General features: G+C 38.2%; 1 protein-coding gene across 3 annotated transcripts; it reads left to right on the top strand.

The window, feature by feature from the left end:
• Positions 1 to 319: 319 nt before the first annotated feature.
• LOC113521601 (muskelin) lies at positions 320 to 21232 on the top strand. 3 transcript variants are annotated; one of them, XM_052899981.1, is made up of 14 exons: positions 320 to 557; positions 2697 to 2909; positions 3771 to 3972; positions 4856 to 5048; positions 5882 to 6051; positions 6546 to 6699; positions 7890 to 8116; positions 9082 to 9245; positions 10527 to 10671; positions 11692 to 11880; positions 12399 to 12557; positions 13134 to 14521; positions 15366 to 15590; positions 16224 to 21232. In XM_052899981.1, exons 1-14 carry the CDS (start codon positions 478 to 480, stop codon positions 16525 to 16527), a joined length of 3813 nt encoding a protein of 1270 aa, XP_052755941.1. In that variant the 5' UTR covers positions 320 to 477; the 3' UTR covers positions 16528 to 21232. The 3 variants fall into 3 exon arrangements, with proteins under 3 accessions (XP_052755941.1, XP_052755942.1, XP_026762979.2); XM_026907178.3 differs by having other exon boundaries at positions 361 to 557; positions 13134 to 13373; positions 16224 to 16609; XM_052899982.1 differs by lacking the exons at positions 15366 to 15590; positions 16224 to 21232 and having other exon boundaries at positions 326 to 557; positions 13134 to 15345.
• The last annotated feature ends 2941 nt before the right edge of the window (positions 21233 to 24173 follow it).

The following is a 24173-nucleotide window of genomic DNA, read 5'->3' as shown; positions in this document are numbered from 1 at the left end:
GCACGATGCTTTCCAGGGGGAACCACGTAGAGGTCGACCTGGTTGGGTATATTGCTAGCAATTGGGTCCTTAGTCTCTATTACTAACAATACGTTCCCTTCCCTGTATTTAATAGTAGCAGTATTATTCAAAGTATTTATACAATACCATAGATTAAGAATAGTACCGTGCGATACATCATTTAATATTTTTTTATTGTATTAATACTTATTGTGCATCGATTCATTTCACAATTTTGTCAAAGCAAAAACGATGCAGACTTTTAAATATCATAGGTAGTAATTATTTGTTCTGAGGTTGTTCTGATCACATATTACTAGAATATAGTACTTTTTTTATACTTTTATATTCCTTACTTTTTTATCTGTCTTTATCTTACTCTATGCTATGAGTTCCGTCAGGTGAGAATATACTTGTGATGAAAATTTTATAAACAATAAATTTTATTGGAGTATTACGAGATAGTACAGCGTCAAAATGGATGATAAATATGAAACGATAAAGCTTTGTTATACTGTACATAAATTTTCAAGCTACTCCGCAAATTACATACCAGAGTAAGTAACTTTTTTCTATTTTATGAATGTAACATTTCAATATCTGTAAGTTCCGCAATAAAACAGTTTCATATCCCCATATTTGTGTTAATTATACCATTGGAATTCACCTTGATTGTTTCTGTGTATTATAATCTTCTTTATTATTGTTGTCAACTTTATAAAATAACCCGGCATAATTACCACGCCATGTCTATCATACTATTTGTATGGAATCTAAACAAAAGTTCGAAATTAGTCGGGCATCCCCGAATTTTATATGTGAGTAAAGCCAACATAAGCATATACCATGCCATGCCACAGACAATGCAGAAATTTATAAAGAAGTTTTAAGTAGAGAAGAGCACAATGAGTGGCTCAAGCAACGTCTGGAGTTTATGTAAGCTACCACCCAATTCGGCGACGCTATCATACAAGTGGGTATTTAGAATAAAAAGAAACCCTGATGGTTCAATAGATAAATATAAAGAAGGATTTGTGGTAAAAGGTTTTAAATAAAAAAAAAGTCTTGATTATATGGAAACCTTTAGTTCAGTAGCTAGGTTAGCAACAGTTAGAGCACTATTAAGTGTTAGTGCCATGGAAGGATTGTACCTCACACAATTCGATGTTACAACTGCTTTCCTTAATGGTACACTATGAGAAAATATATGTGAAGCAGTCTGATGGTTTTCATGATGCAACATTGAATGTTTGCAAACTAAACCAAAGTCTGTATGGACTAAAACAATCACCAAGGTGTTGGAATACTTGCTTCGAAGAAATACTTTTAGATATGAACTTCAAAAGTGCTGCCTTTTTGTAAAGAAGATGGACAATAAAAAGATACTTATTTGCCTATAGATAGACAGTGGTCTAATGGCTACAACAAATATTAAATTGGCAGACTCGTTCTTGAAAGACTTGCAGAAATCTCTGAAGATAACCACAAAACCTGTGACGTAAGTGAAGTAGTATACTTAGGTCTAGAAATACAAACATCAAAAGGTTCCATCACTGTAAAGGAGACTGTTTCAAGATGCAAGACTGCAACCCTATTTCATCTATAATTTGTTCTGATGATACAGCTGTTGAATCAAGGAAAGCTAATGAGGGTATAGATTTTCTATATAGAGAAGCAACAGGTGCATTAGCCTATCTTATGGTCAGAACACGTCCTGACATTGCTTTTGCTGTTGGAATAATTTCCAGAAAATTATCTAATCCTATAAAAGCAGATTGGTTTAATGCTAAGCCGATCTGCTTTCATAGAATTAGAATTAGATATTTTAAAAGAACCAGATAATTATAGTATTAAGTATATACCTGGACATACAGTGATCATAAAAAGCTTTAATGATGCAGACCACGCAGGAGATCCACTCAGCGGATGCTCCACCACTGGCGTACTCTGTTTATATACCGGAGGGACTATATTGTGGCTTAGTCAGAGACAAGCATTGGTAGCCATCTGTACTACAGAAGCAAAAATTGATTGATAACAGTGAGCAAAGCTGGTAGAGAATCATTCTGCGGTCATTTGGCTCCAAAGAATCCTTAATGATATGACTTGAGCTACATGGAATACTTAACTTAAAGGTTGACAATTAAGCAGCAATTTGCCTTGCACATTATCCTGAATTTCATAAAAGAACAAAACATATCTGACTTAGAGATGCTCTCTGACAAAAAAAATGTATAAGAAAAATTACTACAGATTTATAAAACAAGCTCAGATCAGCAGCTCGTACATATGTTTACCAAACCAACGCCCAAGCCAAGACATCAGAGCCAGGCTAGAGATTGGACTGTAACTGATGAGAATTTAATTAATAAAGGAAAGTGTTAAGGTGCAAACTAAGTATGTATTAATAAACTATTTAGTAAAAATAGAAAATTAAAAAAAATTTTCCTAGTAACCTAAAGATGTCAGTAGTATTTAATATTTGTCATTTATCTATTTTCAAATTTCACTAAAGATTTTATTAAAACCTAGTTTGCACCTTAACAAGATTTACTGTTAATTTTAATCTATAGATGTAGTAAATATTGATTAAAAATCACCATGAATAACACTTTTGGTATAAAGTTTAAATAGTAATTGGATACAACATATTATCTTAATTAACTTCCATTAAATAATTATATTTTAATTTCCAGAAATATTATGGTAAACAATCCCTCCGATCAACTCTCACGATGGTTCACAGACAGTACAACTCCATCACAGTTTATCTTGTTGAAGTTAAAATCACTATCTATAGTGGAGACTATAAAATTCGGAAAGTATATAAAGGCACATGTCAGTGATCTCAAGAAATTTCAAATTTTTGGTGGCACTGATGAAAATAATCTTTCATTATTATTGTCAGCGTATGTATATTTACAATTTATTATATTTATATTCATTTCATCATCATCATATCAGCCTTTTTAAAAGGGATGCTGCTGCCCATCCCACACCCTCCCTTAGTCGCCTCTTAAAACACCCACAGGAAATGAAGAAGTGGCCTATTCTATACCGGGACCACACAGTGAATACTCATTTATTCCTTCACAAATGTACCATTGTGATTTAAATTAAGATTTTAAGATCAAACTAGAGACCCAGCACTGCTTGGCATGGTTTCTTTTAAGAAAATACTTTATTTTGTTGTTGACTTATAATTTAACTTTTCACAAGTGCAAGAATTTTTAAAATTAGTTATATATATTTAAGTTTATCAATTACAATAAAAAAGTAACAAATCCTTCCTCTTTATAATATTAAAGATTAAAAGTAATATTTATAATGCAATAACAAAAAAATAATTTGTCAAACAGTTAAGGGTTTATCCAAATTATACAATGTAATTGCCAAGTGTGTGATTATTAAATTTGTCCCATGTATAGAAACATCCTTTCAGCATAAGAACTGCATTTGATTTTGTTATCTGCAACTATTTTTCAAACAAAAATTTATCCATTGGAACTCATTTGGTAATATGCTCTGAATATGTAATAAATGCTAACATTAATTAAACTTATTACATTACTTGTTCTTTTATCTATTTTTATATTTATAAAGGCCTAACTGCGGTTACCAACCCGCCTGTCAAGCGTGGCGACTATTGGCAAAACTCCCTTTATGGGGAAGGCTTATGTCCAACAATTGACAGTTAATAGCTGAAATAATAATAATTAAATATACTTACCTTATTTAGCTGTATTTTTAATCTTTGAATCTTTAAACAGTGGACTGAAAAAAAACAGTGCCCCAGAGACATTCAGGTTAAGACACCGAACTGCAGAAGGTCTATATTTACCAATAAGGTATCTTAAAATAGTACCAATACAGTCATGGGGGCCTGCTTATAATTATACCATATGGTATGTGGAGCTGCAAGGCAAGAATCAAGACGAATTCATAAGCACAGTAATGGAGACTATTAACTTGGTATGTTTATTGAAATTTTATATTATTTTTATAGAATAATGTTTCAATCGATCTGATTTTATTAAAAAAAAATTGTTGACAATACATAAATTGATTTAATGTCACACAAAATTTTTTTTATTTAATATAATTATGTTATGAATATAAAAGTTTCTATTTATTCACTCAATATATATTATCACTCAAGATATTACATGCTTAAATAATTAAAAGGTTGTGAATAATTTTTATTGGATGGTTCCCTATATAGTATATTTCAATAGAATTTGATGGAATGGTAAACAAACATTTCTTTAACCAATCCTGACTATAGTCAGTATGTTATCCTATGTATGATATGATCATAATCCATTTCACTAATTGAATATGTTACATTATTATACTGCATTTGGTTTAGTATGGCTTATATATCACAATAAAATGCTAATGATGAAATGCTAATCTCTGAAAACAAAATATTTGATTGAAAAACATGAAAACTAATGAATTTTTGTAAATATGTGTTATAAATGTTAATGTGGTGCTCTAACTAACTTAGAACGGCAAACAAGCTGATGGCCCATCTGATGGAAAGTGGTCGCCTATAGACATGAGCAGTACCAGGATAGTTTTATCCAGATAAGATCAGCAATATTTGTTGCATCAGGTAGTTTAAGTATAAAGAATAGAAGCTCTGCAAAATATATATTATTTTTAACAAAACTATTTTATGCTTTCAAATCGTGTAGCTTAACTTCTTCATAGTTAAGAGTGATCTAAAGATATCCCGGTTATGGAAGTGTAACTAGCTGGCTTTAAGTTGCGTGGTTTACATTAGATTTTTCATGTACAATTTTGCTTTTCTAATTCTGTACACTAATGACTATTCAACTTTTATGTATAGCGAAAAGAAGAGGAAGCAGTGCGAATTATATTAAAGCATTTACGTACACGTCGCTATAAGGATGCGTTTGAAGCACTCTCACGCGAGAGCGGCGTGCAATTGGAAGGAGCTTTACAGGCTCGTCTATGGACTGCACTTGTTGAAAATGGGGACTATAATCTTGCTGAACAGATACTGGAAGAGGCTTACAATGGTGAGTTCAGATTTGTACACGTATATTTACAATTAAGCAAAGCGCCCACAAATCCCACATGCTTTGAAAAAATTTTATAACCTGATAATTATTTGAATATGACTTCAATATTTTGATATTAATTTGCAATTACTGTAGTATAATATACAGAAACTAAATTATTTTGCTAACAATAATATAATAAAATAATTGTAATCAAATAAATAAAGATATTGAATTTTTAAAATTATTTGCCCATTTATAAAAGTTATACAGCGGGTTTATTTAGTATGAAATTAGTCTTATTATAGGGGCATAGGCTACATTTTATTCTGCTCGATGAAGATATTATTTCTATTTTTGTAATTACATATATATTTGTATATTTATATTTTTTTTTAATAATTTATGTTACCGCCTTTTATGTATTGTAATTTGTGTGCTGTAAGTAATGCAAATAAATTATCTATCTATCTATATGTATATATGGATTTATTTAAGTATGAATTAGTACCTTTAAATATAACAACTATATAACATTTTTATATTCAAATTGTAGTATATATGCATATCTCTATATGTATTAAAAATAACCAGTTTCGTGCCTCTAGTCAAACTGTTTATAATTACTCTTCTCCATCCAAAGGTTGCCTGGAAGAGATCGCTCTTAGTGATAAGACCGCCTATTGTTCTCTTAGTGCAATATTTTCTTGTAATTGTTTATATTTATAATAAGTTTACTATTGTTTACTATATCCTTGTCACACGGAAGAAGTCACGGGTAAAAACTAGTTGACTATATAAATTAAAAAGCTACGGCCCTAATGTGTTCCGGTGTACATGGTGTCTGGCAGAGGGCGAGTTCTCGTGGTACGAATCGTGGCAGCCGTATAAGCCGGAGTGGCGCGAGATGTCGGCGTGCTCGTCGCAGGTGGAGGAGCGACTGTGCTGTGCCGAAGGCGCGCCGCCTACGCCCGCGCGCATGCCCGACCCGCAGCTGCTGTGCGTCGACCGCGACCCCGCCGTATGTACACTGCACTTTGTACTATCCACCGACTGCACGACAGTTACTGCCCTTTACTGCGTTATTTATTGTAAAAAAGAGTCCTATCTGTTTTAAGTAAAGTAAAAAATGTTACAAAACATACTGAAAAGGAAATGAACATATTGTTGCTTAATTTTTTGCATTACACTATTTTGTCTTAATTACAATTTTCAATATGAACTCAAAGGGAGACATCATCCTTTAACGCAGTGCCGATAAATGAGTTAAAACGGGCCAGAACCACTGACACGATTAGCAGGGGAGCAGACAGAAGTCCAAAATGTTTAATGTGCATTTTTAATCGATGCTCACAAGACAGCATTGCAGTAACTTAAAATCAATTTACAATTTGCATGCACCACGATGGTTTCCTAACAGAATGCAAGCAAACAAACTCGCAGCGGGTACCTATTTGTCTCGAGTTTGGAGATAGTATCTTGCTCTCTCATTTACTGTGCGACTGTGCTCAATAGGAGAACACGGGCATGGGGGCGGGTGTAGAGTCGACGGCGGAGGTTGGTGAGGCGGCGGCGTGCGAAGCGGCGTGTAGCGCGGGCTGCGGCGGCACCTGCTGCAGCAAACCTGGTCCACGCGGTGGACATCAGCTCGTCGTCGACGCCACCACCGGTCAGCCTTTTAACACCTACCTACTACTTATACAATATATTTTAATATGTGCTATAGTGATTTAACATACTGCCACATTCTCTGATGTTTGTAGATTTGATGAGTTCCTTTTATATAGTCTAAGAATGGCTCACAAATTAATAGTTTAGTCTACCTGATGTATGTAATAATATATGGCTTAGGGAGGAAGGGATCGTTAGTAATGCGGGCTACCAGTCCCATTGCTAGCAATATACCCTGTCAGGTCGACCTCCACGCGGTTCCCCCTGGAAACCATCGTGCTGAGTTCCAGGTGTATTCATCACGATGGGCTGACTAACCTGCTTTTTTTCATTATTCACAATCACCCCTCACTGGTGCCCCGCCAGCGTATACCGATAGCGCATGCGGGGATTCTGCAAAATATGTATGACTGAATCATACAGCATCCATTTACTAGAGGGAGACTTTGTATAAAAGTAGTTTGCTTGGATATCTCTATTCCATTCGTGTTTCTACCGTGAAGCAGTTGTGTTTGCATGGCTGTGTTTCGGTTTGAAGGGTGGGATGTGGTAGTGAATTTAAAGGGTACAGGAGGCATAACACCTTAGTCCCCAGGAATGGCCACGCATGGAGCGATATCCTGGGCGAATATATAGGTAACGGTTTTTTTAATGGATGATAATGGAATGGTAACCCCGCCTGGGCGGGGGGGAGAAGGGACTGTTAGTAATGGGGATTAATAGCCCATTGCTAACAATTTACTATATCAAGTTGACCTCGTGGTTTCCCTTGGAAACCATCGTGATTGATTTATTGTTAGATTCATCACGGTGGGCTAACTGACCTGCTTCATCCTCACTTATCATCCCTCACTGGTGCCCTGCCAGTGTATACCGATAGCGCAGGCGGGGCTACCATTCCATTATCATCCATTAAAAAAAACCCCGCCTGAGCTATCGGTATACGCTGACCACCAGTGAGGGATGATAGATGAATATGAAAGCAGTTCAGTTAGCCCATTGTGACGCATTCGTCAAATATTAATCACAATGGTTTCCAGGGGGAACTGCGTGGAGATCGACTTGACAGGGCTTGTTAGCAATGGAGGCATTAGTCCACATAACAATCCTTCCCTATAGGTAACGGTTACCACTAAGTTGCTAAAGAAAAAAATTTAAAAATAAGGGAATTATATGTGTTTGGGGCAGGCACGCTGTACTTGTTCGGCGGGTGGAACGGCACGGAGGACCTAGACGACCTGTGGTCGTTCTGCACGGCGAGCGAGCGCTGGGCGCTGCTGTGCCGGCACAGCGGCCGCGCGGGCGGGCCGGGGCCGCGCTCGTGCCACAAGATGGTGCTGGACCCGCGCCGCCGCCGCCTCTACACGCTCGGCCGCTACCTCGACACCGCGCACCGCACGCTGCGCAACATGAATGTAATCTATTGCAACTGCTACTACTCATATTCAACTACACTGAACATATACATTGTACAGTGGTTTTCAAACTTTCGCGTTTAATACATAAAAGAGTCTTAACATTTACCTTCTTATAACCACTGCCCTACTCTAGCCGAAATGTCTAGTGAGATAAATTCTTTATTTACACTCTGCGACCTATCGTGGCTTCATAAAAAATATCTGAATGGCAGTGAATGTAACTAAAACACCAATCCTAGAATAGGTTACAAATAAATCTATAACTAAAAATTACTTTGAGGTGAGGTTGACTGGGAGAGTCCACCTTTTGTAGCAAATATATTTTGGTCAATAAAGAATAAATAAACAAATATCAAATCAAATAAATTAAATGTATTTATTGGAACCATAAAAAATTACAAAAGTAGGGTAGTGTACGATAACAGCCACATTAGTTAAAAATAACTGTGTCGTGGCTGTCAACGCCCACCTCCTCAAGGCAGAGGCGCTAGCGTTCCAGTAGAATAAATAAAACTGTTAATTAAACAAGAAAAAGCATGTACCTACATGTAGCACATATATATGTGCCCAACATACATATAAACATTTAGACATTTAGTTTTACATTATATTATTATATTATATTAGTTTATAAATAAATAAATAAACTTTCAAGACTTTAGTTCATTATCATAGCATTCTTTATATAATCAGTCAGATATATTGAAAATTATTGGACTAATTAAAGAATGTGCATGCATGTTGTTTAATTGACAGATAATGGTTAACTGGTAAAGAACACCGTCCGGTGGTAAGTCCACCAAATGTACATAGAATTTTACTGCGCATTAAAGTTTAAATATATAAATAAATAATTCTGGTTTTGTTACGCTTTAGTAGTGCTCATAGCGCTACATCTACATAGCAGCGTGATATTTGCTATTCATATATAAAGTGCGTACACGTGATACTATACTACACAGAGCGACCTGTACGTGTACAGCGTGGAAGAGGGCGCGTGGTCGCTGGTGTGCGCGGACACGGCAGCGGTGGGCGGCCCGCGGCTCGTGTTCGACCACCAGATGTGCATCGACGCCGACACACAGACCATATACGTGTTCGGCGGACGTGTGCTGCCCACTAACACGTTAGTATACTCTCCTATTACATCCATATAGTCACATACATATTTAGACTAATACAAACTTAACTGGTGTTCCGAGAACCACTAGTTGTCCCTGGAACTTAATTTCTTATGCAAAACTATCCCAAAAAGATTAAACAAGTGACAATGGGTCGACATAACGACGGACAATGTTAGTTATGCCACAATTTGAAATATAAATGTATACATGTTTAATTTTTAGAATTATTTAAATTTACTTTTCTCAAACATGCTTGGAAATATGAGCATTATTTTGACAATCTTCTTCAAGATAAATCAAAATTGCCGTACTGGCCAGATACATGCGGGCAGCGGCCGGCAATAGTTGTATGAAAATCCATATTTGTCGTGTTTTGCGGCCAGATAAATTACTATGCAAGGTAATATCTGTCCTGTAATTAAAAATGGAATGACCTTTTACTTCGAAACATGGCTACCAAGGAGGTAACTAATAAAAGTTTTTATTTTAATTTCGAACTGGCTTGCAAATACAAAGCTGTTTATTGAAAAAAAAACAATGGGACATTATGGCGCGTGAAAAATTATTATTGTTCGTTATTCGTCATTGAACTTAAAAAGTGTTTTTGATATCCGCGCATTGTTTGAGAAAAGTACTATACAAACCTTGGCCACAACTAAGCATTGATGGACTCACGTATGTGTGCCTCGGCTACGCCTCGGCCCACATTTGCACGTTCGTCCATCAATGCCTCAGTTGCTGGCCGCTGCAGTAATGTACTAATAACTTCCAAAGTTTGGAGATAAATATAAATACAGTTAATGTAAAAAATGTAGAATGTGCTACCCTTCCTTTCCATAGGGTGTCGTAGAGGCAACTAAGGGAATTCAATGGTCGAGGGATGGGTAGCAGTTCTCTCTTAATACGTCACCAGGACCTAATTGCGGTTGCTAACCCACCTGCCCAGCGTAGCAACTAATGGCAAAACCCCCCAAGAGGAAGGCCTATGTTCAGGAGTGGACAATTAACAGCTGATATGATGATGATTATGATAATGTAAATAAATGTACTGTTACATGAACTGTTTGAAGTCCAAACAGTTGGTGGTCCATAGCAAGATAGAATTTTTTTCGATTAATGCCTCATCATTAAAAGGTTAAGAACCATTGAGATATCGCTATATTCAGCATATTTTCCGCCGCCGAAGATCGACGTCCGAACGTAGCAACAGACAACGTAGTCCGTCCGTAAAATGTAGCGCGTCAAATAAGTATGTAATGTGACGTTGTGTATCTTCCGTGTAGAGATGAGGCGGTGATTCCGCAGTACTCCGGGCTCTACGCGTACTACATCGCGACCAACACGTGGCAATTGTTGCTCAGCGACAAGATCGACCCGACGGTGCCGTCGCCGCAGCCGCGCGTCTCGCACTCGATGCTCTTCCATCCTGTAAGTTCATAGTATTAATGGAAATCACAAATACAACACTATAAAGTGAATAAAGATATGTAAATATACTATAGCACAAACCTCAAAATAATGATAGGCACAATAACAGGCCATTGTCCATTAAACAAACATTTATACACAATAGGAGCCACAGACAACCCTCTATGTCGAGGTTTCGACGCCGAAGAAACGGCTGCTCACGTAATCCTGGAATGTAAAGCTGTGGCCCATCAACGTTTAGAAATCCTCGAAACGGTGAGGGCGCTCCGTGAGGCCCGTGAAGATCCCAGGAAACTTCTGTGTTTCTGGGCGGAGCTAGATTGATTGTACTAGCCGCGGCTCATACGCACAACGGCCCAAATGAGAGGCTGAGCGCGGAAAATAGAGTCCTATTTACATTATATTACATTACTATAGCAATAGAATATGTTTTCATTTATTTTATAATTTTATAGTAAAAACTTACATAAGTGTGAGGAGATAACTCGATAGTATGGTCAGTAGAAGCTGAAAGTTCACCTGATGAAAAGTGGTAACTGTTATTAATGGATATGAATAGCACCATAGACATCACAGTGTTATCAATTCTAATAATTAAGCTATTTCTCAGAAATAGTAACACTACTGTAAAGCGTAATAACGCTTTATCATGCCCTATAATTTCACTGCTATTTCTCACAGGACAGCACAATGAATTTTGGATGTTACTTGATATATACATACTTTTATTGCTGCCGAGATTTTCCCAAGAGACTACAGCATGGGGTTCTTCAAAAGGGGGTTAAAGAGGTTTCTTCAGGGTCGGCAACGCGCGCGTAATATCTCTGGTATTGCAGGCGTTCATAGGCTACGGTAACCGCTTACCATCAGGTGGGCCGTATGCTTGTTTGCCACCTCAGTGGTATAAAAAAAAAACAAAAAACATTCAAACGCTAATTTGAAAGTGATTATCAACAATTTTTGATGCTGCTGTGTGGACCGGGCACGAGACCTGATGGCGTGTGTGGTGTGGTTGCGCAGGTGCAGCGGCGGCTGTACATCTTCGCTGGGCAGCGCAACAAGGAGCACCTGGTGGACCTGTGGTGGTGGGACGTGGGCTCGGGCGCGCGCCAGGCGCTGTGCCGCGCGGCCGCCGGCCCGCCGCCCGCCGCCGGCTTCACGCAGCGAGCCACGCTCGACCCCGACACCGACGAGATGTTCGTGCTCTCGGTCTGATCCCTTCCTACCTAGTGCTCACTTGCAGGCCCTTTATGTATAATATATAATATTATACATACTGCCGTGTGATTCCGGCATTGAATAGGCCACCTCTTCCTTTTCTGTGGATGTCGTAAGAGGCGACTAAGGGAGGGCGAGGGATGGGCATCAGCGTCCCTGTTAAAACATTTTTAAAGCCTAACTACGGTTGCCAATTCACCTGCCAAACCTGCCAAACTGGGAATACCCCCAAGCGGAGGCTTATACTCATTAGTGGACAGTTTAAGGCTGAAATGTTGATGATACATGTTAATAATACAGTAACCTTATTTATGTATATTATGTAAACAAAAAGCTATGAAGTTTGATAGGAATCCTAATTTTTTTATGCATTTTTATATGACAAATGTGATTCACACGATGAAATGAATTTTTATTTTCGTAAAAACAACTGTAGTCCAAATTTAGATACAAGTTGTGTATAAAAACGTCTTAGAGTGAATACTAGAACGGTCTCGATTTTTAAACAGGGTATGAGCAAAGAGAAGGACAAGCGTGTGTATAACACGCTGTGGGTGTTCTCGCTGCGACGAATGACGTGGACGTGCGTGTACCGAAACGACCGCGTGTCAGCCAACGAGCCGCGGCCCAGATTCGCGCATCAACTTGTATATGACCCAGTCAGAAAGGTTTGTTCAATAGTTAGTCTTACTATATTTAGTTTGTTATTATATTATTTTGGATGTTTAGGTGTTTAAATGAATATTTGTTTATTCTGTATACTGTGATAATTATCAGTTGATAGGTAGGTAGTATCGTATACTTCATATGTTTGTATGTTTGTTACTTAATCATGCTTAAACCGCTGAAATCATTTAAATAAAAGGTTATATTTTAACTTAACAAATAGGATATTCTTTAATTCACGCTATAAAGAGGCTAAGCGCGGAAAATACAATCCTATTTACATTACTTATTCACGCGGGTGAAATCGCGGAAAACAGCTATTAATTAGTAATGTAAAGATGTGTGTATAATACATTGTTGGTCCTTCGAGCCGGATCGACACGGTCTCTTAATCTCTAGCTGTACTCATTTTAACAATATGAATAGTATTTAAATTAGTAATATTGTTAAAAAATGTCATGAAACTCGGAGATCTACTGCCTCTTATAGCAATCATATTAATATAGTAATAAGTTATCAATTAATGATAAAAATAATGTGTGTGATCGTATGTGTGTAAATGTGGGGTGGGTGTGCAGGTGCACTACCTGTTCGGCGGCAACCCGGGCAACCCGAGTAGTCCGCGGCTGCGGCTGGACGACCTGTGGGCGCTGCGGCTAGTGCGGTGGTCTGCGGGCGAGGCGGTGGCGACAGCGCGCGCGGCGCTACGCGTGGCGCGCTACCGCGAGCTGGCCGCGCAGCCCGCGCGCGCCGCCTGCGCGCTGCACTACCTGCGGCACCGCGTCGCGCCCGCGCTCGACCACTCCGACCCGCGCCAGGTGCGCTCACACACGCACATACACGCTGCACTACCTGCGGCACCGCGTCGCGCCCGCGCTCGACCACTCCGACCCGCGCCAGGTGCGCTCACACACGCACATACACGCTGCACTACCTGCGGCACCGCGTCGCGCCCGCGCTCGACCACTCCGACCCGCGCCAGGTGCGCTCACACACGCACATACACGCTGCACTACCTGCGGCACCGCGTCGCGCCCGCGCTCGACCACTCCGACCCGCGCCAGGTGCGCTCACACACGCACATACACGCTGCACTACCTGCGGCACCGCGTCGCGCCCGCGCTCGACCACTCCGACCCGCGCCAGGTGCGCTCACACACGCACATACACGCTGCACTACCTGCGGCACCGCGTCGCGCCCGCGCTCGACCACTCCGACCCGCGCCAGGTGCGCTCACACACGCACATACACGCTGCACTACCTGCGGCACCGCGTCGCGCCCGCGCTCGACCACTCCGACCCGCGCCAGGTGCGCTCACACACGCACATACACGCTGCACTACCTGCGGCACCGCGTCGCGCCCGCGCTCGACCACTCCGACCCGCGCCAGGTGCGCTCACACACGCACATACACGCTGCACTACCTGCGGCACCGCGTCGCGCCCGCGCTCGACCACTCCGACCCGCGCCAGGTGCGCTCACACACGCACATACACGCTGCACTACCTGCGGCACCGCGTCGCGCCCGCGCTCGACCACTCCGACCCGCGCCAGGTGCGCTCACACACGCACATACACGCTGCACTACCTGCGGCACCGCGTCGCGCCCGCGCTCGACCACTCCGACCCGCGCCAGGTGCGCTCACACACGCACATACACGCTGCACTACCTGCGGCACCGCGTCGCGCCCGCGCTCGACCACTCCGACCCGCGCCAGGTGCGCTCACACACGCACATACACGCTGCACTACCTGCGGCACCGCGTCGCGCCCGCGCTCGACCACTCCGACCCGCGCCAGGTGCGCTCACACACGCACATACACGCTGCACTACCTGCGGCACCGCGTCGCGCCCGCGCTCGACCACTCCGACCCGCGCCAGGTGCGCTCACACACGCACATACACGCTGCACTACCTGCGGCACCGCGTCGCGCCCGCGCTCGACCACTCCGACCCGCGCCAGGTGCGCTCACACACGCACATACATGCACATACACGCACATTGACCGTGCTCACTTGATACAATTACTTTGTTTAACCCTTCTTTGCATGATTCTATTGTATTGGTGATGTAAATTAACCCTTTGAGTGCCGACGAGTGCCATCGCGCTCGTGCGCATTGCAGCTAAAAGTGCCACGAGCGTGATAGCGCTCATGAAATCAGTCGCTGTTTAGCTTGCTGTAAAAAAATATTAAAATTGCATAATTTTTGGAGGAGATACAGTTGTTTTTAGAGACAAGGGTAATTGACATCAACACGACAAAGATTTCTTTGGCATTTTTAAGTAGATACGATTAAAAATCAATCATAAATATGATAATACAAAAAAAGAAGTATTTTACTTAAACAAGACTTCCTACAATAGTTAGTATTTCTGCTATGAAGTTTATATGTTACATGGTTTCATATTGATTCTAAGGGCAATGAAATTATGGCATTATGTCTTCATAACACTGTGCCGTATTTCACAGAAATAACATCGTATCCTATAGTTCGTGATGCTGTGTATTCATGTCTATAAACAATAGTTACGACTGAAATTAATTTTCAGCAGCAGTAATTCTGAACCAATTTCACATGGTAACTTTCAAGAAAAGAGCAAATTCTATTTAAATGATCGATAGCACACAATTCCTCTGGTGTTACGAGTGCTCGTGGGCGGCAATAGTTACTCACTATAGGTGAGCGGTATGCTCGTTTGCGCCCTGTCTTATAAGCGGGCCATGTGCTCGTTACTTATTCTAAATATATGAAATGCGTGTGTGTGACTGGTGTGCGGTGTGCGGTGTGTGGCCGTGCGCGGCAGGTGTCGCGGTTCCAGAAGCTGGCGACAGCGCTGTTCGAGGGCGCGGGCGCGGGCGCGGGCGCGTGCGAGTGCGGGTGTGGCGGCGCGGGCGGCGCGGGCGGCGCGGGCGAGGCGTGCGCGTGCGGCGCGGGCGCGCGGCCGCTGGACGCGCGGCGCGTGCGCGCGCTGGCGCGGCGCCGCGCGCACCTGCCCGCGCACGCAGACCTCGCGCACGCGCTGCAGGCGGTACGTACCAGCCTTTACCGACCTTTCGCCATGTCTTGTCAGCTTCTGTCTGTGACTTTTGCCACATGACCGAGATTTGATAATAAATTGGGATAAATAGTAACTTATTTTCTTCTCTCTCCTGTATATGTAGATCTCATTTTTTTTTTACTAGACCCATTCTTTGTACTATGAAATTGGTATACCTATAGAAACGTCAATCAGACTAAAATTAGATTAGCACAATCTGTCCAGTCATTACGAGTGATGTGCGCCGACAGTTTTTTGCAATTAATATGCAACTTGTTCTACGATTAACGTTTTATTTTGCTATCAGTGTTTTTTAAATAATTTATCAGAAGTATTGAAAATTATTATTTATTTATTTAACATTTTATTGCACCAACATAACAGGATTTGTTGAACAATTTTCAATACGTATACTGTAGTACAAAAGGTGGTCTTATCGCTAAGCAATCTCTTCCAGACAACCTTTGAGTAGAAGGAAGTAAAAGGAATTTAAGCATAAATAGGTAGGTGGCTAAAAATGGATAAACAATTCCAACATTGCCACACTTCGATTTACTAAAATGTAGCGGCAACGAGCAATGAATGCTCTTGAAATGAAAATTATTAACATATCTAAGTGTATAGGTACTGGGTGCGGAAGAAATACCACCGGAGCCGCCGACGCCTTTCGAGGAGGTGTCGGTGCCGCCGCCCGACACGTGGGACGTGGGCGAGGACGCGGACGAGGAGCCGGCTGCTGCCGCCGCCGCCGCCGCCGACACCCGGCGCCGCGCCGCGCGCATGCGCCTCTACGACCGCCTCGCCAACTACTTCCGGCCCAGCACCGTGCCTCCGGCCGGGGACGTTATGGACCTCGTGCAACTATAACTCGCAGCCGCTCAATACTCGCCAGCGACAACGGTATGAACTTTACGCTACGTCACTTTAGAATTCTTTACACGTTACAAATCTGTCTCTATGGGCGCGTTATTAGAGACTCCAGCATCGTGCCATTACATAGGAATTTTATGGACCTCGTGCATCTCGTATTGTGACGTGACCACTCCGCGCTGACGGCGACAGGTATAACTTTAGGTGACCTTACTCCACAACTCTGGCGCAAGCGTCAACATGCTCTAGTTCCATATGTCTCAATTGTTTGCTTCTACGAATTCCTTGTTTACTTCCGGCCTTCAATAGCTAAAGTTTTTACAACCACAGAAAAATGGCAGTAAAGTATTATGTCTTATACTTATTACTACTGTTTAAATTTTCAACATGAATTTGACTTATGTTAGGATAATGGTTTATTATATATACTAAATATAAAATCGATCAGTTAACTCTATTATTTTTATTATATTTCGTTAAGCTGAGACCTATATGTAAAACATGACATGCAGTTTGTCTCTTAAGTATTTTAATTCGTCGATAATACAACTATTGATACAATAAGGAATTGAAACATATACATGTATCAATTGAATTAATATAATTTAAATCTAGTTAAGTCATCTATGTGTATACTTCAAAAATTATTTAAAATCACTCGGCACGCCACTTTAGCCGTGTTTTATATTATTAAAAAATACTAGAGAAGATTGTAAAATTTTCGTAGCTCTTTTCACTATTAGTAATCGTTGTTTTTACTTCTTATAGTTATGTATACTAAATAAGAATAGTTAATGTAACTATTGGTTATTATTTCTACTTACACAAAATGTATCCATGACGTCAGACGAAATTTTTGAAAAAAAAAAAAAAAATATATATATATATATATATATATATATATATTCTTAAAAATTTCGTTGATATTCTTTCAATTCGATTCACTAAGTGTAAAATGAAGCATTTCATAAATAAAAAATAAGTTTGTTACTAGAATTATTGTGTTGGTAGTAATACTCTCGTAAATGTTACAGTGCTTATATAATCTTAGAAATAAGGACTCTCGATAACAGATAATTCTAAATAATGCCAGTGTGTAATCACAGTTAGTTATACTATTATTATATTTCTACAAAAAGTATTAAAATATCCATTATTTATAACACTAAACTGACGAATTAATTAAAAAGGACTTTTATAATTTATTGTAGTATAGTTAAACATTAAATACTATTTTACCGTTACGATATAGTAGGAGAGTAAACGTAGGCAGAAAAGAAATAGAGAAATGTATACAATTAAAGCGTCTCCACGCTTTTAATACCTATATACAAACATACATACATATTTGTCACGCCTGTTTCCCATTAAAGTAGGCAGAAACAATGGAACGCCAAATGCTTCGAATCAAACAGGCCTCTTTCATTTCCTTTACACTCATCAATCTTTTCATACACGCTCGGCGGTTACGAATACATTTAATTTGGCACTTTAACACCTCGCATGTTCAGTAGACATAGGCTAAGGGTAGAAGTTTTACAAGCGTCTTAATGAAATTCCCTATATTTTGTTTTCCTATTCTATCGTGACAGTAAAATAGTAAAACATTATTACATTTTATCATAATATTACGTTCGCATGAATTATGTTACGGTGTTCACTGTAAATAGACTAGTCTTTTTTTTTCTTAATTCGTAATCTATGTAATGTTATTTTGACATTACGTTCAAATGATACAGATCAGTCATCAGCTTTAATGATAATTAATTAATGTAATTAAACTTTTAACTATAATGAAAATATTATTTAAATATTTTGTCATTAAATTTGTCACAGCGTAAAGCAGAGAGAGGGTCGTGTAACGGGAAAGAAATTTAAATGGATTTTTTTATTGTGCTGGATAAAGTTTAGGTTATATTTAAATTATGATTTGAAATAGATTTTAATAATAAATATGGTATAATAAATAGCCATTGTCAATGTGTGTAGTTAATTTATTAATTCGAAATTATACATATTTGCAATTGATAAATTAAGCTATGACCATAAATTTATTTGTACCAGTAAATGGACACAATGGCAGGGTTAAAATGACTACTTTAAAGGAATCATATAATTATGTTTGTTTATAACACTTTACTGTACAGTAGTCTGCAATTATAGGATATAGAGTTCTTAAGAAAAGAATGATACAGTAGCGGAATTATCCCATAAAAGGGACATTATGTTTTATTTCGTATATTTATTTAGTGGAATTACGAGTATATTTTTTAGATTATTAACGCAGCTTTATCAGCTGGTTTGTAAGATTAATTATGATTCGTTTAAAGTGGTTTTTTTAACCTCCATAACCGTTGCGTTAGGAACCCGTCATTTGCATATGACGACGACTATTAGCCAGTGCCAAGGTGTTTATATAAAAAAAGAATTTACTTATTAACATTATATAAGTATATATACAAAGTCCAAGCTTCATACAGCCAGTGAGGGATCTCAGTTCATCAGTTATGACGTAATATAATAACTTAAAATCCAATATTATATATATATTTCATTAAATAAAAACATTGATTTGTTCTATGATAACAGTTGTTACAGGAAAGTAAATCTAATAATCTCAAGCATGAAAGTCGAGTTTTATATTAAAACTGTCAAATTTCATACTTGAGATTATTAGATTTAAATATAATTTATTAATATATTTTATAAAACATGTAATTAAAGATTGTGTCCTACAAGAAAAAAAAAACCTACTTCAATTGTGATAAAACTACTTAATGTGATTTAGAAACTAAACAACTGAATCGATTTTAATAAAATTTATATTGTGATCCCATAATAAATAATCTGTAAGTATATCCCAATGAAAACTAAACCTATCCCACAAGGGAGCTTATGTGTGCATTGGCAAATAATACCAGACCAGTGCTTAAGTTGGGACTTTGTTTGTGTACTAAGGACCTGCGCAAACCAGAAGCAATACTCAGCGTAGTTTTTGATCCTTTCGAAATAAAATACACTGAGTTGCATTGAATAACACAACAGGGAATTGTGTCCACAACGGATAAAAGTCCGCAATCGAAATCAGTCAAATCGTCTGTGCAGGTCCTATATATATACAAACATTTTTAAAGACGATAAAATTATATACCTATTTTGACCACAATTTTAAATGTATATGAATACACGAGGGCTTACGTAATAAGGGAGTGCTTCAAAAAAATATACCTATATTTATACAGAGTGTAGTTGGTATAAGTATATAAGTAGGTAAGCTATACGCTGTGATATTGTGGTATCTATGTTTTGGTAATATTCTTATATAATATCTAATGCCTATCTTTACTGTAAATAAAATAAAAATTATAATAATTGTCTTGATAATTTCTTATATTGTATAATGCATATAAAGTATACTCATTCATTCATTCGTTAAATAAAAAAAAATTAATAATCTACCTTCAAGACTTATAATTATGTGTCTCAGCTAGTGCCGAGCGCGATTTCAATTACTGTATTTTTTTATATTTGATAACATCGTAATTGGAAACACACTACCGGCGTGAAACTAAGGGATTTTTTAATCTAATCTTTATTTAATTATTTCTAAATGCTGTTTATACTATTTGTACTCTTACAGCATTACTTTATATGTATTTAAAGAGGAGGCTTGAAATTGGATTGTTAAATAATTGTTAATTGATTTTTATTGTATTATAATAATTAGGACGGCGCGGCGGCGAGCACTTGTTTACAGACTGTGATACGATGTTATAGTCAATAGCGTGTAATGAGTATTTTCTCTTAGTCTTGAATCTCGAATTAGACGCTTGAAATAGGTATGTTTGATATACTTACTTATAAACGCTTCAAGTTGTTTCAATTCAAACCACGACGTTAAGAGAATAATTAATAATTGAATCATATAATTAAACATTAAATACGTAAAAAAAAATGTAAATTATAGTACATTTAGCGAGCTGTTATTTTGTGCATGTCAGCACAAGAAAACAATATTTTTAAAAGTATTTTAATATTTCGAATACTTTGAACAACAGCGTCTAGCTGTTATGCGTGGCAACTACTGAAACAGCCCTCCCTTTGGAGGAAGCCTATGTTCAGCAGTGGACAGTTAACGGCTTATATGTTGATAATGAATTATAAAAACGGGTAACTAGGTCTTCGATATACCTGGATATTTATTTAAAAAAATAAATTATTGCAACAAGCAGTTTATAGTAAAATTATTTGTTCTTAAGTATTCATATGTGTGGTGGCAAATTTTGTTTCATAGTAGATATAATAATATACTTTTTATAAAATATTAAAAGAATGCGCTACTCGATAATGAATCACATGTAAACTTATTTACGATTTTCATCTTAGTAAAATTTAAGTCTTTAATTTTAATAAAATTAAGAATACATCTAAAAATATGTTATACTCCAGAGCCCCCTAGTGTAAATTGTTCTTATTTACGTTACTACTATGAAAAGCTAGTTTTAGTACCGTTATCGACGTGAATAGTTACGAAGTAACGGAATTTGTATTCAACTTACACTAGGAACTCGGCAACGTTGAGATTACCAGTAGACCAATGTAGCCCGGTATGATCGAAGCCTTTGTAAATATGCATTTTATACTGTAAGAATAACTTATAATTATTGTTTGACCTTTTAACACGGAAAGTATTCTCAGTCTGTATGTATATAAATTAATAAATTTGTTATTTACCCATCAAAAATGTAAACGTCTTTTATTAACCCTGAAAATCTAGCATATATTTATGTAAACAACAATTAATTTTTCATTAGTCAAAATTAAAATCTTATTTTTTACATAAATAGGTCGGTGGTCCACCTTACGGAAAATGGTAATCGTTGTCCGTTGTGACGTGAATAACACCATGGACATCAGTATATTCTGTGATCTTTACAATCCCTCTCATGGTGTGGCAAAGCATGTTCCTGAGGATTAATTTGAGGTTCTCGTTACCAAACTAACCTGGATTTCCTAACCGAAGTGACTAGAATTTAGTGACAACAATATCTCCTAGTGACTAAGGGGATTTAATGGTCGAGAGTAATAATGGTAACCCCCCCTTCCCCCGTACTTTATGGGTGAGTATTATGTTCAGTGGACAGTTTACGGCTAATACGAAAAAATAAATATTGCCTCATCATCAGCAGTTATACCTCCACTGCTGAACACTGCTCCTCATAAACTGTCATAAAGGAACGGTCCTGACCCACCTGCATCCACTGACTCCCTATAATGAATTTGAGGTCATGCCATTCAGTAGAGGGGCCGTCCTACACTGCGTTTTATGGGCGTACGGAGTCGTCATTCAAAAACCTTTTCCCCATCGTTTGTTGGTTCTTCGAGCTATGTGACTAGTCCATTGTCACTTCAGTTTGCTTATTTTTCATGAAATACTGTATGCTTCTGTAAAATTTACTTAGAATGTTATGACACAATTTAATGGTATTGTTTTTTTTTTTATTTCCGAGTGTCGAAAACATCGAAATGATGTTATCGTTGACGGATAACACACAGTGTGCTCTCGTAATATATCATGATGCTCTCTTATTATATTATGATGATAGCGCCGAGCTATGATAAAAAAATATCTATACTATAATTTCATTCTGTCTACCTGGCCGGTAAATAAGCTGATGTGACCCATAGGGTTACCCGATCAGGTTTGGGCTTTGTTAACGCATTAATGAGTATGCCTCGCTGATAATTTTTTTTCTGCAACTCCTCACCAAACTTTTCGGAAAGGAAATTTGGAAATAGAACAAGAAAAGACTCTTAAATTTTAAATATAATAATTTATTTTCATACATGATTTATATCAGTCATTGCGACAACACGGCGTGCCTTATATTTCGTAAATAAATCCGCTCTATCTGTCATGATATGTTCCCGGGGTTGGTTCATTCATCTGTCGTTGAATAAAGATACAATCAATATACGACCAACAATTTATACTCTTCAAAGCTCGTACGTTAATGTTCTGCTGACGCTCAACTTGGCAAAGACATGTAATCTGGTGTGATTGATTACACAAAATTAACTGTTCAACGTAGAAGAGTTGCCATCTTGTAATATAAAACTAAAATAAAAACAAAGTTCAATCAAGTGAACCATCAAACTGTGCAATAATCAAGGCCGACAAAAACAATCCAACAATTACTCAGCTACAGATTAAAATGAATCCATTATATTAATGGGAACATACATGCTACAGGTTGTCCAACACATAAATCATGTTGCAATAAAAGTAGCGAGCTTTTAATATATATCATCTGATCTTTAAATAAAAAGAACTCATAGTCAATACGTATTTTAATAAAATATAAAATAATATCTATACTTATGTAAAATAAATAGTCTAAATTGTTACATAACAGTATAAAGAAAATATTTGGTTAATCGCTCTCACCACCACCACGTGCGTGTGGCAGCAGACATCGAGCGACGCCAATCTCTTATTATGCATAACGAATACTGCTACACTTGCAATTTGTAAACAGCCTGATAAATATGAGCGTAAAAAATAAACTAGACCTCTGCAATGTATTCACGTTACGTTATAGATAATTTCTGAAATATATAATATGTATTGATGCAGAAAGATCTTATCGGACCTTTTTGCTCCAATCATATAGTCGCAAATATGTCAACAAATATTATAACAATTAGAAATAAATAGAATAAAGATTGGTATGTCAAAATAAAACATAAATAATGCAAACATAACAATGATAAAAATGAAGAAATGACATGTCAAGTGTTGCAATATATGTATAACAATAATGTACCTACAACCTTCAAAAATTATCATGTGGACGGCTGCACGTCTGTAGTGTGTTTCGTGTAGATCTCCGCTTCATAAGTCGGCCTACGTAGAAACCGGCCACAGAGGCGCACCAATAATATTGACTAGACACAAACAATACATTAAGCGATGTCTGCTGCTAAGATATTGAGAAAAATAATACTTAGTAAAAAGATAAAGCTAATATGGTAAGTCCATCGTTTAAGTACACGAAGAGTGTTCTACGTTAAAAGCTAGTACAATAAAATATGTTATTATCTAATAAACAATAAATGCAAGGCTATGGTCCTAGGCGGCGCGAGCGCCCGCCGGCTCTGAGCCGCTGCGGCGCGATCGCAGCCGCCAATTTGAGCTATGCAAATAAATTATGCTACAAACAGTTAATATTGCAAATAAATTTCACTACTCGACAAATTAATTCTCAGTTAGACAGATATTACCTACGAAGTATACCTGGAGGCTAATGTATTATCTAGGTTTATGCCTAAATCAGTAAAAATACCTACTGAGGGCGAGTGCCCACTACATGGAACGGTTGAACTAGCCTAAGTCCAGTGTAACACTAGAAGAGATAAACGACTACGTCATCGACCGGTTACACGCGACCACTGGCGGGCGCGGGTAGCTGCCAATATCACATCCAATAACGTAAATAATACATCGTAACACTTCAATAATCATTTGTAAATTTTGACTTATTCATAGAAAGCTGGCCGACGCTCGTGAGCAACATTTTTGAGCAAACTCAGAGACCGAGAATTTTTCTTCAAGAATTCCAATATGTTACTGCTGTTTAAGGTAAAGAGATAGGGCTTAATAAAGATATAAGTGCACATAAAAATCCTTTCTTGGAGGTCGAC

The sequence above is a fragment of the Galleria mellonella genome, unplaced genomic scaffold, assembly GCF_026898425.1.
Source record: "Galleria mellonella isolate WM207_F2 unplaced genomic scaffold, CSIRO_AGI_GalMel_v1 utg63, whole genome shotgun sequence".
In the NCBI taxonomy this organism is placed as follows: Eukaryota; Metazoa; Arthropoda; class Insecta; order Lepidoptera; family Pyralidae; genus Galleria; species Galleria mellonella.
This window is presented reverse-complemented; position numbering and strand designations above follow the sequence as displayed.